The sequence below is a fragment of the Anolis carolinensis genome, chromosome 6, assembly GCF_035594765.1.
Source record: "Anolis carolinensis isolate JA03-04 chromosome 6, rAnoCar3.1.pri, whole genome shotgun sequence".
Taxonomy (NCBI): domain Eukaryota; kingdom Metazoa; phylum Chordata; class Lepidosauria; order Squamata; family Dactyloidae; genus Anolis; species Anolis carolinensis.
In genome coordinates, this window is record NC_085846.1 from 25435212 (window position 1) to 25447772 (window position 12561).

General features: G+C 41.8%; 1 protein-coding gene across 1 annotated transcript in view; it reads left to right on the top strand.

Annotated features, from left to right (window-relative positions):
• Nucleotides 1–1005: 1005 nt before the first annotated feature.
• fam117a (family with sequence similarity 117 member A) overlaps nucleotides 1006–12561 on the top strand; it is a 39116-nt gene continuing 27560 nt past the window's right edge. The window contains exon 1 of the mRNA XM_003222661.3: nucleotides 1006–1222. Within this exon, the coding sequence (XP_003222709.1) occupies nucleotides 1117–1222 (106 nt within the window). The 5' untranslated portion in view covers nucleotides 1006–1116. The remainder of the gene's footprint in view (nucleotides 1223–12561) is intronic.

A 12561-nucleotide genomic window follows, 5' to 3' on the forward strand; every position in this document is an offset into this window, starting at 1 on the left:
TAGACTCAGATAATTCAGTTCAAAGCAGATATAGTGGGATTATCTGCCTTAATATTCTGGGTTATATGGATGTGGAAGGGCCCAGGCTGTGGCGCAAGCTGGTGAGCAGCCAGCTGCAGCCAGCTGAGACCAATCACTCTGACCAAGAGGTCATGAGTTCGAGGCCAGCTCGGAGCCTGAGTTTGTCTTTGTTCTATGTCAAGGCATTGAATGTTTGCCTTATATGAGTAATGTGATCCGCCCTGAGTCCCCTTCGGGGTGAGAAGGGTGGAATATAAATACTGTAAATAAATACAGTAGAGTCTCACTTATCCAAGCTAAACGGGCCGGCAGATGCTTGGATAAGCGAATATCTTGGATAATAAGGAGGGATTAAGGAAAAGCCTATTAAACATCAAATTAGGTTATGATTTTACAAAATAAGCACCAAAACATAATGTTTTGCAACAAATTTGACAGAAAAAGCAGTTCAATACGCAGTAATGTTATGTTGTAATTACTGTATTTACGAATTTAGCACCAAAATATCACGATATATTGAAAACATTGACTACAAAAACGGCTTGGATTATCCAGAGGCTTGGATAACCGAGGCTTGGATAAGTGAGATTCTACTGTAGATCAAAGCAGAAAATGTGAAATTGTATTCAGTTGTGTAGAAAGGGCCTGGGTGACCTTGCCCAAGTCACACTCTCTCAGCCTCAAAAGAAGGCGAGTGCAAACCCCTCCTGAACACATCTTCCCAAGAAAACCCTGTGGTTACACAGGGTCGCCTTGGGCTTTGACAGCACAGAATAACAATAAAAGAAGGAGAAGCCACGACCCGGCCTTCCAATGGGCTTGCTCTTCCTCCCACTCTGCACACATTGAGCAAACCGTGAATGCCAGGAGGGAGGCGGAGCCTGCGCGGGCCACGCGAGAGTCCTTTCCCAAGCCCCGCCCCTCCCAACTTGTGTGGACCAATCCTTTGGCGCTTGGGAACGCCCCCTCACGAAGGGGAAGCCAGCGTCCCGTGAGCGAGCCTCTCAGTTGTCGCCGGGAGGGCGAGGGGCGAGGAGGTGGTGGGATTGAGGTGGTTACCTGGCCTGAGGGGAGGCGAGGGAAGGGAAGGGGCAGATGGCGGCAGGGACGTCTTCTTATTACAGGGGCGGTCTGCAGCCGCTCAAGGCCACCGTCCCTTTTCAGCTGCAGCACCGACGGAGCGGAGATGGGGGCCGGGCAGGTAACCGGAGTGGGGCAGAGGAGTGTGTGTTTGTGTGTGCGCATGCGTGTGCAGGAAGATAGCTAGCTAGATAGAGATATCTACGCATATGGAAGAGTTTACTTCGGAGTAGCTTGGAGGCCTCCGTGTATAGGGATAGAACACCGAGGGTGTCTCTACACTGTGGAATTAATGCGGTTTGACACCACTTTAACTGCTCATGGAATCCTGGGATTTATAGTTTTGTAAAGGTTTTCCTGGGGCCCCTGGTGGCACAGTGCGTTAAAGCGCTGAGCTGCTGAACTTGCGGACCAAAAGGTGCCAGGTTCGAATCCCGGGAGGGGAATGAGCGCCCGCTGTTAGCCCTAGCTCCTGCCAACCTAGCAGTTCGAAAACATGCCAATGTGAGTAGATCAATAGGTACTGCTCCGGCTGGAAGGTAACGGTGCTGCATGCAGTCATGCCGGCCACATGACCTTGGAGGTGTCTACGGACAACGCCGACTCTTCGGCTTAGAAATGGAGATGAGCACCAACCCCCCAGAGTCGGTCACGACTGGACTTAACTTCAGGGGAAAACCTTTACCTTCACCTAAAAGTTTTCCTTCTCTGCTGGTACCTTATCACACTAGACTAGAGCATGAATCCACTTTAAATTCCTGTTCCCTGCAGAATTCTGGGGTTTGTAGTTTGGTGAGGCCCAGGACTTGTCTGACTGTGCTGTTTAAAGCCCCCTCCCTAGAGTGGATTTAAAGTGGATCCAAGCTCTAGTGTGATGAGATCCATAGTGTAGATACACCCATAGACAAACCTCAAGAGAAGGTTTCCAGGACTTGGTATTTTCTGTTGTTATTTTAAGGAGACCACAAAGCCCAGAATCCCCCAGCTTTGCTGCCAAATGGGAGTGCCCCAAAGCTTCTGTCGAGGCAGAAACACCATTGTCCTTTACTGTTTCCATGTGTTGCCCCCACAAAAGAGCATGACAGGCCCGAGATGCAGATGAATGTAGTCTCACAACACTTTAATGGCCTTGACTCTAGGGCAGGCATGGGCAAACTTAGGCCCAGAGCAGGCGCTTAAGCGGCTGAGGGGGAAAAGGAAGGAGCCTGAGGCTGTTAGGAATGGTGGGAGTTGAAGTCCAAAACACCCGGAGGGCCCAAGTTTGCCCATACTTACTCTAGACTATGGGATCATGGGAGTTATGCTTTTACAATGTCTCAAACCTCCTCTCCCAAGGAGTGCTGGTGCCCCACTGAATGACAACTCCCAGGCTACTATAGCCCTGAGCCATGTCAGTTAAAATGGTGTCTGGACTGCATTAATTATGGATTTTGTATCCTGATCTTTACTCAGTCTCCTTTTTGTGTGTGCCAATCCCTTTGATTCGCCTGTCAGCTTACTGCAATCCTATATATTTCTGAGTTTTCTTACTCAGAAGGGGTTTTGCCAATTCCTTCCTCAGAAATATCGCTTGCAGCACCTGGTATTCATTGGCAGCCTCCCATCCAAGTACAGTGGTGTGTTAGGAAAGGAAAACCGAAAGCGAACCTTGATTTTGCCCTTTTTACCCAGGCTTGGGAGAAAAGTGTTGATCTTGTTATTATTTCCGTAGGGAATAAAATGTTACTATACGAGGCATAGGCATACTTCAGCCCTCCAGATACTCCCAGTTAGGAATGGTGGGAGTTGAAGTCCAAAACACCTGGAGGGCTGAAGTTTGCCCATTCCTGTTCTATACTATTACCGTATGTACTCCAGTATAAGCCGACCCGAATATAAGCCGAGGCACCTGAGTTTACCACAAAAAACTGGGAGAACTTATTGACTCAAGTATAACATGTGGATGGGAAATGCAACAGTTGTTGGTAAATTTCGAAAATAACAATAGATACCAATAAAATTACATTAATTGAGGCATCAGTAGGTTAAATGTTTTTGAATATTTACATAAACTGGAATTTTAGACAATAATAAGTCTTTAATAAGATAAGAATGTCCAACTCTGATTACCTATATACTTGAGTATAAGCCGACCCAAATATAAGCTGGCCAGCACGCTCACTTGAGTATAAGCCGAGGGGGGCTTTTTCAGTCCTAAGAAAGGGCTGAAAACTCGGCTTGAGTATATATGGTATATATAATGGGACTTGATCATGCACAGATTTTGGCATCCATGTGGGATCCTGGAACCCCATGTCAGTGGATGCCAAGTGTTCATTGTCCTTGGATGGGAGACTACCAATGAATGTGTGCTAGGCTTCAGAGGAAAGAACTGGCAAAACCACTTTTTAGTATTCCTTATCAGAGAAAACCCTAGCAAAGCCACAAAGCTGACAGGAGAGTCAAAGGAGTTGGCACAAACATATATGAAACTGAAGGGAAGATAAAGATATGGAAGGCAAAGTCTTCCTAGCATGCCAAAGAAAATGTATTTGCGGGTCACTAAGCCCCTTTTAAAAATATGTCCCAGCTTTCAAGGAATTTTAAATCCAAAAATTGACCTCAGATTTGCTCAGTCTTGTGCAATTATTTAACAATTTGATGTTCTTACATTTTAATGAATGAAAGTAATGAATTTTGAGAAAGAACTTTATTATTGTGCTTAAAAAAACCAGCAACTGAAATACATTAAAACAACTACAGTATTTTAAAGAAGTTTTTTGTTACATGTCTGTGTTATTTAGGATTATGTAGTTCCTGGCACACTGCAGAGAGCTCACATTGCCCTTTTCTTCTAGGTGAATGGGATTGTATATAATGGAGGCTAGAAAGAAAATAAGAACTCTTAAGAGTATGTGGACTGTGCCTGAACCAGCTATATTCACAAAAGAAAGGGGGTTTGGCTGACAGTTCCTGCTGATCCAGAGTGTGAGGAAGGGAGGGAGAAAGCAACACCATGATGGAAATTAAGAGGCTCCGAGTAGCATGGCTGCCATTGCAGAAAATGTATGGATGCACTTACCATTTAGAACACAAGCATAGCAACATGGAGCCTCTTTTTGGAAAAGGCTTTTGTTTAGCTGAGCAAAAGTGCAGGGAGGGAGATGGCTGAAGTGAGTTGATATGCCCAAGATAGGCAGCCAGGTAACTGATTTATAAGAAAATGGGTCAAGTAGGATGGGAATACTTGTAGTTGTAGGCTAGAAATGAGTGTTTGGGATTGGCCTGTGCTATTTTGATAGCCTGGGCTATCAAAATGGGGCCTTATTGAAACTGGAAGGGGGGGGGGTGATAAAACTTTAGCAATTGTATGAAAAACAAGAGGAGCAAAATGGCAGGACCAAAGAAGGGAATGTGAAAAACTACACTAAAACTGTTGTAGGGATTCTTGGTGGCTACTGTTAGGAAATGGAGAGAGAAAAACAGCTATTTCATATAGGCGTACGTGTAATGGGAGAACATGTAATGTACAGATGAACAATTGTAGACCTTCAGATGTTTTTGGAAGACAAGATACATAACCTATCACTTTTTGCCCTGAATAGTTCTGGTGAGAGTTGCAGCCCAGCATCATGGGATGCTGGCAGCGCTGGCACCACATTTGAAAGGCAGCGGGAATGAAAGGAGGAGGAGAGAAAGGTGTACATTAATATATAGCACTGGCAAGGCTTCCTTTGGTATTATAATACTAGCTTGGGGACTTGGCGATGACTGGGTTATTTGAAGAAGGAGGCATTGTTTGTGTGTGGATGTTGGGTAATATCACTTAGGTAATTTGTAACTATTTTTGAGGGGAAAGCCAGTCTTTGCTTTTGTTTTTTATGAATGTTCCAATTAGAACATGCATAAGGATGTGGATGATTAGCAATTCCCAGAATCATGGGGCAATCCTACCCAAACCCTGTCAGTGTTCACGGTTGGCCATGTTGGGTCTGTGTGCCAAGTTTGGTCCAGATTGGTCATTGGTGGGCATCAGGGTGCTCTCTGGATGCAGGGTGAATTACAACTCCCATGCGGGTGGGTCAGTCCCCTCTAAACCCATCCAGTATGTTCTGTTAGTCATCGGGGTTCTGTGTGTCAAGTTTGGTCCTGATCTAGTGTTGGCTGGGTTTTGTGCTCTCTGGATTCAGGTAAAGTACAACTCCCAGATTCCCAGGGCAATCACCCCCAAACCCTGCCAGTATTCATGGTTGCCCAGGTTGGGTCTGTATGCTAAATCTGGTCCAGATCCATTGTTGGCTGTGTTCAGTGCTTTCTGGATAAGGATGAACTACAATCCTCAAAAACCAAGTCAATTCTCCCTAAACTCCTGCAGTATATTCATGTGGTCATGGGAGTTCTTTGTGCCAAGTTTGATCCAGATCCATCGTTGGTGGGGTTCAGAATGCTCCCTGGATGCACTTTTATTATGTGTATAGATATACTGTATAAAGCTTCCTTTGCCAGTGGTAGTATGAGTTGTAGTCCAACATAATGAGGGAGGGTGGCAGCACATATGCCCATGTTATGATAATGCGGGGAAATAAAAGTGTTTTTTATATGGCTATGATGTAGGAGGTCCAGTGTAAGTCGACAGCAGGGGTGGTCAACTTGTGGACTTCCAGGTGTGGTTGACTGCAGCCCCCACCCATTCTGTGCTCTTGAGGTGATGAGAATTTCATACCAACCTTTGGATGGTTCTACAGTACCCCGTGTAATTTAGCATCTGGATGGAGTTTTTGAAGGGGTAAGCTGCACCTATTCTGTCTCCCTCTTGCTCTTATGTTGCATCTTGGCTCACTTCATTCTTGTATCATACTATATTTCCACTTTGTATTCTCTTCTGAGGGCCAACCTTATCTGGGCCATTTGATTCAACATTAGCTCTTTCTTGGCCAGTGTTCCCTTGCAGAGAAAATAGTTAGCTTCTTTAAATGATCTCATACAATCAACAGAAAAACTATCTCTTCAGCTGCGTGATTGGTTGACCGGTAGAATTTAGAAACCGAAGTGAAGATTTCTTTTGGCTGCAGCAACCTCAAGTTTGCAGTTTGCAGCCTCAGAATTCGTCAAGGTTTCAGACATTGTATGTCATGTCAGAGGAAGTTGGGCTCTATTTCCTCTATGGGGAGATGCACACATTTTAGCAATTGTGCTTTGCTTGACTTGCATCTGTTTTACAGAGGAGAAGGGAAAGGCATCTGTTTAATCACACCGAAGTCCTCCTGTGCCTTAACATTTTTTTTCTCCTCGAGCCTAGAGTTTAAACATACCCTCCTGTGTTTGAATTCCCCAGCGCATAACAATGAAAACAGTGAATAGTTCCCTCATATTGTACTCCTACAGAAATGTATGCATTCATTCAAGCATATACCCACCAAATAATAGAGGCTAAGTTTCTTTCTGTTGCTGCATTTTAAATGTCGGCTAGATAGTACACTGAAGTCTATCTGATTGTTCATCTGTGTATATTAGTCTTGGCGCTTCCTTCTTGGTTTGCTGGCAAAGAGACTTGAAGGCCTTGTGAAGAGTTGTATCTTGATCTAGCAGCTGAGACTTCGCAAGGCTTTTTAATTAGCTGTCAAGTCCAAATCTTTGAAACAGCATTTGCATATTTTTAAAAATTCACCATATAATTGTCTATAATCCTGGTGAACTCTGATCTAATCATGTTAAATGCAAGGCTGGCTTTAGAACAGTGCTAGGATCTATAAGCGTGGGAAGATACACGATGTATTAGCATACTTGAATTTTCCATTTAAGTTTATTTTATCCTCATTTTGTGACTTGGAGAAAATTAATAAAACCAGATTGATAAAAGGCAATTGGTTGTTCTTCTTGATCTATAACCATTAACAGTAACTTGTCTGAAACTTCTCTGGGCAGCACAGCATCCAGTATAGCCTCTGATGGCTACCCGATTAGTTGACAAATTGATCATTTTCAGTAATTAGTAAAGTGCAGTGTTATGTCCAGAATTCGTATATGGCTGTTAAAAAAAGCTTTTTCTCTAAATATACTGATGTTCAGTAAAACTCTAATAAGGTCTTTGAAAAAAATCATACTTTGCACCATTTGAATTGTGTACATTCTTCTATAAAAGTAAGTATGCTTTGGGGAAGATGAATGTTGAATAGTTAGTGTTTTACTTTTAGCAGTTGTCGCACATTTACTGCCCTGATCACATCCCCCTGTCCATTCCAGCGAGGATGTGTCCCATAACGTTTTGTAGGGTGGGTGATTGCTAGAATGCTCTTCTGCTTTCCATTAATTTCCTTGCAGACCCTTGCTGACTGCATATAAACACATATCTTGCTGTTTTTTTAGAGAGACAGTACTGTCTTCCATTCTTAGTGTAAAATGCTTCTATCTCTCTTGTAGAGAGACTCTTGGAACTGATGTTCCCTTGCATAAATAGTTTGAATTAAGGTCATGTGTTTATTTGCTTAAAAGAGGACGTGCAGATATGGATTTTGCTTGTCATTTGTGACAAGGAAAATCCAGAGGACCTAGAGGATGAAAATAGCTATAGGGTCAAACTAGACATCTTGCCCTCAGTTGAAGCAACAAACATTGCATTTGAGAAAAAGTGGTCTTGCTTGAAGAATGAGGACTATACAAAGAAAAAGTGGAGCATTTGTCTGTATTCCTTCTGTTCCTTAAACTGTTTTTTATAGTGTAAACATTTGTTAGGATTTATTCTTTTACATATAAAACTGATGGAGGTGATGATAGAAGGGTACTGATTTAGAGATCGGTGCAGCTCTGACAAAAGAGTACTGTTTTGTAAAATGTAGATCCCTAGAGGTTGCCTGGCTGCCTGTTAAGGTAAAGAGGCTAGTAAGAGCCATCTGTTTTCAATGAGAAAAGATCCCTTGGATTCGGAGCCTTGTATGCCCATTTTACCCTTTCATTATCAAATTCCATCACTACTGCTTATGTTAATGCACTAGTTCAGAGCTAGGATTTTGTTTTCTTTCTTGGGGGGGGTGGATCTACCCTGCTTAGTTAAGGGCCTCCACAAATGACTATATTTGCAACAAGTTTTTTGTTGCCCTGCCAGGGAAAGTATGTGAATTGCCTTGGAGGCATGTGAGAGGGTATTTAAATTTCAGGCTTAGTGTGTGGGAATGAGGGGATATAGATAGAGATAGCAGGAATTGGAAACTAAACTCTTAAATTAAGTAGGTTTACAGCTTCCTTTCGCTGAGCAGGTTGTCATAGTCTGTCTTGCACAGTGTATGTGCAGGCCGAACTTGGGTAAGATCCTTTACACTACAACACCTACAATCTCTCACTGTCTTATGAGAATTTGGAAACAGTGGCTAAATTTGTATATGGCTACCAAATCATATCCCAAAATAATTACTGTACCTGGGCAGAGCTTTGACAACCTTATCTGGAGCAGGTAGCAAGTACTTTGTACTTATCATTTGTCATCATTTTACCTTTACTTTTATGTGTGTTTTTTTGTTTCTAGGCATTGAATATTGTGTTGTGTATACTGGAATCCGCCCTGAGTCCCCTCGGGGAGATAGGGCGGAATACATTATTATTATTATTATTATTATTATTATTATTATTATTATTATTATTATTATTTTCTGTGCTGACATATGCAAAAGGCTCAGGTTGTGTGTTTGTTCCAGTATGGCCTGAAGGAGCTATGCAAGAACAGGGAGGGGTGTGAGTAGTCCCCACAGTTTCCGCTGCTGTGCCTGTCTTGGATTGAGAAAGCCTGTGGTGTTAGAGAAAAAGCAGATCCATGTGTAGAAATGACGAGTTATGATTCTCCGTAGTGAATATGTTTGGGTTCTGCAGTTTGACCCTTGTAGACACAGAGGAACCGAGCCATTTGACCCTTTGGTGAATTCGGCAGTTAGCTTTCCAAATTCGGATGGCCTTCAGATCTTTGACTGCTGCTTGGGTTGTGGTGATTGTTTCCCCAGAGCCTGGAAATGTTAATTTTGGATCATGGGTCCCAGAATCTCCTCCGACTGGCCATGCCAATGGGAGATTCAGGGTGCTATAGTTCATGCTTTGAGTTTTCTTTCTTTACCTCATTGGTGATTATTGACTATGAACATTTGGAGGGATAAGGATGGCAATGGGAAAGAGGAAATCCCAGCTGCTGTTTTTGGGAATATTAAAAGCTGTTGGCAACAGCTATTCACTCTCATAGAGTGACTGGGAGGGCAATTACTAGAGATAAAACCCTTACGTAAGCAGAGGACGAGAACTAGCTGCCAAATTGGTTCTCTCAAAAGATAAGGGCCTGCCCTAATTTGATAATGGTTCTAGCCACAGGAAAGTTATATTGTAAAAGGTAAAATGCATGAAGTAAAGTGAGTAACTTGTTGGTAACTTAAATCCCACCCTACTCAGTGGGTTTATGTCAAAGAGCCAAAAATATATTTGGATGATGATCATGATCTAAATTATGTAAGTCCAACTGCTCAAATTCTTCCATTCTTTTCTTCGTTTATTAAATCAGTTTTGCTTTCCAACTTGTTAATTTCTTGCTAACCTGATCTTTGGAATAGTTATTAGTTCTCTAAACCAGAGCTTTCAAAATGGTGTGTTGCAACATGTTAGCGTGTTGGCTGCAGTGTGTAGGTGTGTCGTGTGAACATGATTAAAAATGACAAAAATCTTGGTAATGTGTGTTACTATCTTACAGATCATATATTCTGAAAAATATATATGAAACGTTTTCATGAAATCTGTTGTGTCAGTTTATGTATGTGTCTGTATCTCTTATAAGGGATTGGTTTAACCTCCGCTTCGCTAATAAAATTGAATTATTGTGTTATGAAATAATACATGGTCTAATAACTGTTTCACCAACATAAATGTTTGGAAAGTTCTGCTCCAGACACTTCACTCTCTTCTACTCAGGTGGAAAGTATGCTTTAAAAAAACTCCAATGTTTTAATTCTGGAGATTTGCAGCCGAGAATCTAGTTGCATTTTTTATCACATGAGAAAATACAACTTTCTGTATCCCTCTCTGCCTACAGCTTACACCACTTTTCTCCCCAAAGACATACACACTGCTCTCATCTATAAATAGTAGAAAAGCCTGCCGTATAAAACAGTCAGGATAAAAATGGTCTCAAAAGCTTACATGAAAGACTTTCCCATCTTTGGTGCCCTTCTTTCGCTTCACTTTCTAGCAAGCAGCCCTGCCTTCCCTGTGGTGATGCTGGCCCTTCAGATAGTCTGAAAGCAGAAAGATATACATTCACCAGCTGTCTATCACCAGATGATAAATGCATCTTTTCAGCTGCCAACTCCCACTTCAAGCCTACCATAAAATTGGTGAAATGCTATGTTATGGCCAGATCATAAAGGAATTACCTGTACTCTTAATATTTGACACAATTCTGGCCAATTGCCACTCCATCACAAAAACTGCTATTCTGTCTATTATATCTAGATGTGCAGTTTTCCTTCAATTAACCTTCCAGGGGTGTTATGTTCAGAACTCCATGGCTGTTTCTCTCTTCTCTCCACAGTTGGAATTTTTATGGCTGCGAATTGAGGGCACTATATGAAAACAGGAAGCCAGATGGCAGCCTGTATATTTGTGTCTACATGGCATTAGTGTAGATGAAGTTGAGTTACATACACACTTTTATTTTCAGCCTGTGTAGTTACAGTAATGTGTATCTCTGCTGTCTATGTTCTAAAAAGAAAACTCTAGGCAAGTAGGTAGAGAGGATTCACCATACAGTGTTCTGTCACTACTTCATGGATTCGCTGTTTTGCGGTTTTTCAATAATCTATAAAAGACTATTGTAAATCATAAATTATAATTTACAGCCTAAGGAAGGGAGAAAGGAGAAGCTGAAGGGAAAGAAAAGGAGCCCAAGTGGCAACAGGAGGAGAAGGAAGCGATTTATCAACACACAATTGGTTGATAAAGACTTGAAATAGTATATAACTACTAAAACAATGTATAAATATTAAAATAAGTATAGTATCCCTACGGGTTTTCACTTATTGGGGGTGATCCTGGAACGTAACCCCCGCGATAAGTGAGGGAACACTGTACATTTCATAAACAGCCACAGAGAGCAAATCTAGCCAAATGCTATTATGGTAGTATATGGGACAGTTCTGAGTGTTCATGTCTTCATGCTTCTTCGTTTGAAGAGCAGAAGAGATGGAGTATCCAGACTAAACACATCAGTCTATGTGTTCATTTGTCATCTCTGTCTAGTTATCCATTATATATCTATATCTATGTATCTGAAGGCCCAGCATGGTGTAGTGGTTTTACAGTTGAAGGCTAGGTTTTTACCCCCTCCTCAGCTGTGGAAGCTCAGTAGGTAATCATTGGCAAGTCACACTCTCTCAACGTCAGAGAAAGACAAGGGCAGACCCTGTGATACAATCACTGTAAATCAGAAATTACTTGAAGGCATACAACATTTGCTTGTCTATAAATAAAATTATTTAAAACTCATTGCTGAGCACATATCCACAGACTGACCTGCAGCAGGGCTAAACCATGCTCACAAACATTGTAATTGTACAGTAGAGTCTCACTTATCCAGCATTCGCTTATCCAACGTTCTGGATTATCCAACGCATTTTTGTAGTCAATGTTTTCAATACATCATGATATTTTGGTGCTAAATTTGTAAATACAGTAATTAATACATAGCATTACTGCATATTGAACTACTTTTTCTGTCAAATTTGTTGTATAACATGATGTTTGGGTGCTTAATTTGTAACATCATAACCTAATTTGATGTTTAATAGGCTTTTTCTTAACCCTTCCTTATTATCCAACATATTCGCTTATCCAACATTCTGCCGGCCCGTTTATGTTGGATAAGTGAGATTCTACTGTACCTTTTTGCTTTTATAAGTTGGCTTGGACTTATAGATATATAAGTCCAGGCCATTCTCAGGCTTACATACAAGTGTGATAAAAGCCTCACAGCATTTTTCTTCCCTTTGTCCTACCCATGGCAAGATACATTGACCCGGGGGGTGGGGGGAGTTGAAGTATTGAGGGCAAGGTATGCCCTGTGGTAGGATTCTTATTCCACAGCTGCTGTGAAATGTTTCTGGGCCTCTCCTACTCCCTCACTATGGAACTTCCTGGGGGGAAAATAGTTTGCAGAGCAGCAAATGGGGAAACAGCTTTCTTTTCTCAAAGTACCCCCCCCCCCCCCCAACTCAAAATACTAAGATTCCATACCTTGACTTTCTTTAGAACGTGTAATTCTGCTTTCATTCATTTTTATATAAGGAAGCTAGGTTATCATTAGATATATGAGGGTTATCCACAAAGTAGGTTACATTTTGGAATTAAAAATGAACAAAGTATAGGAGAAAACATTTACCATATGCAGTTGAAAGCCACACCCAAATACCACTTCTCAACATAGTTGCCATTCAAATCTTGGCACTTATCATAGCGATG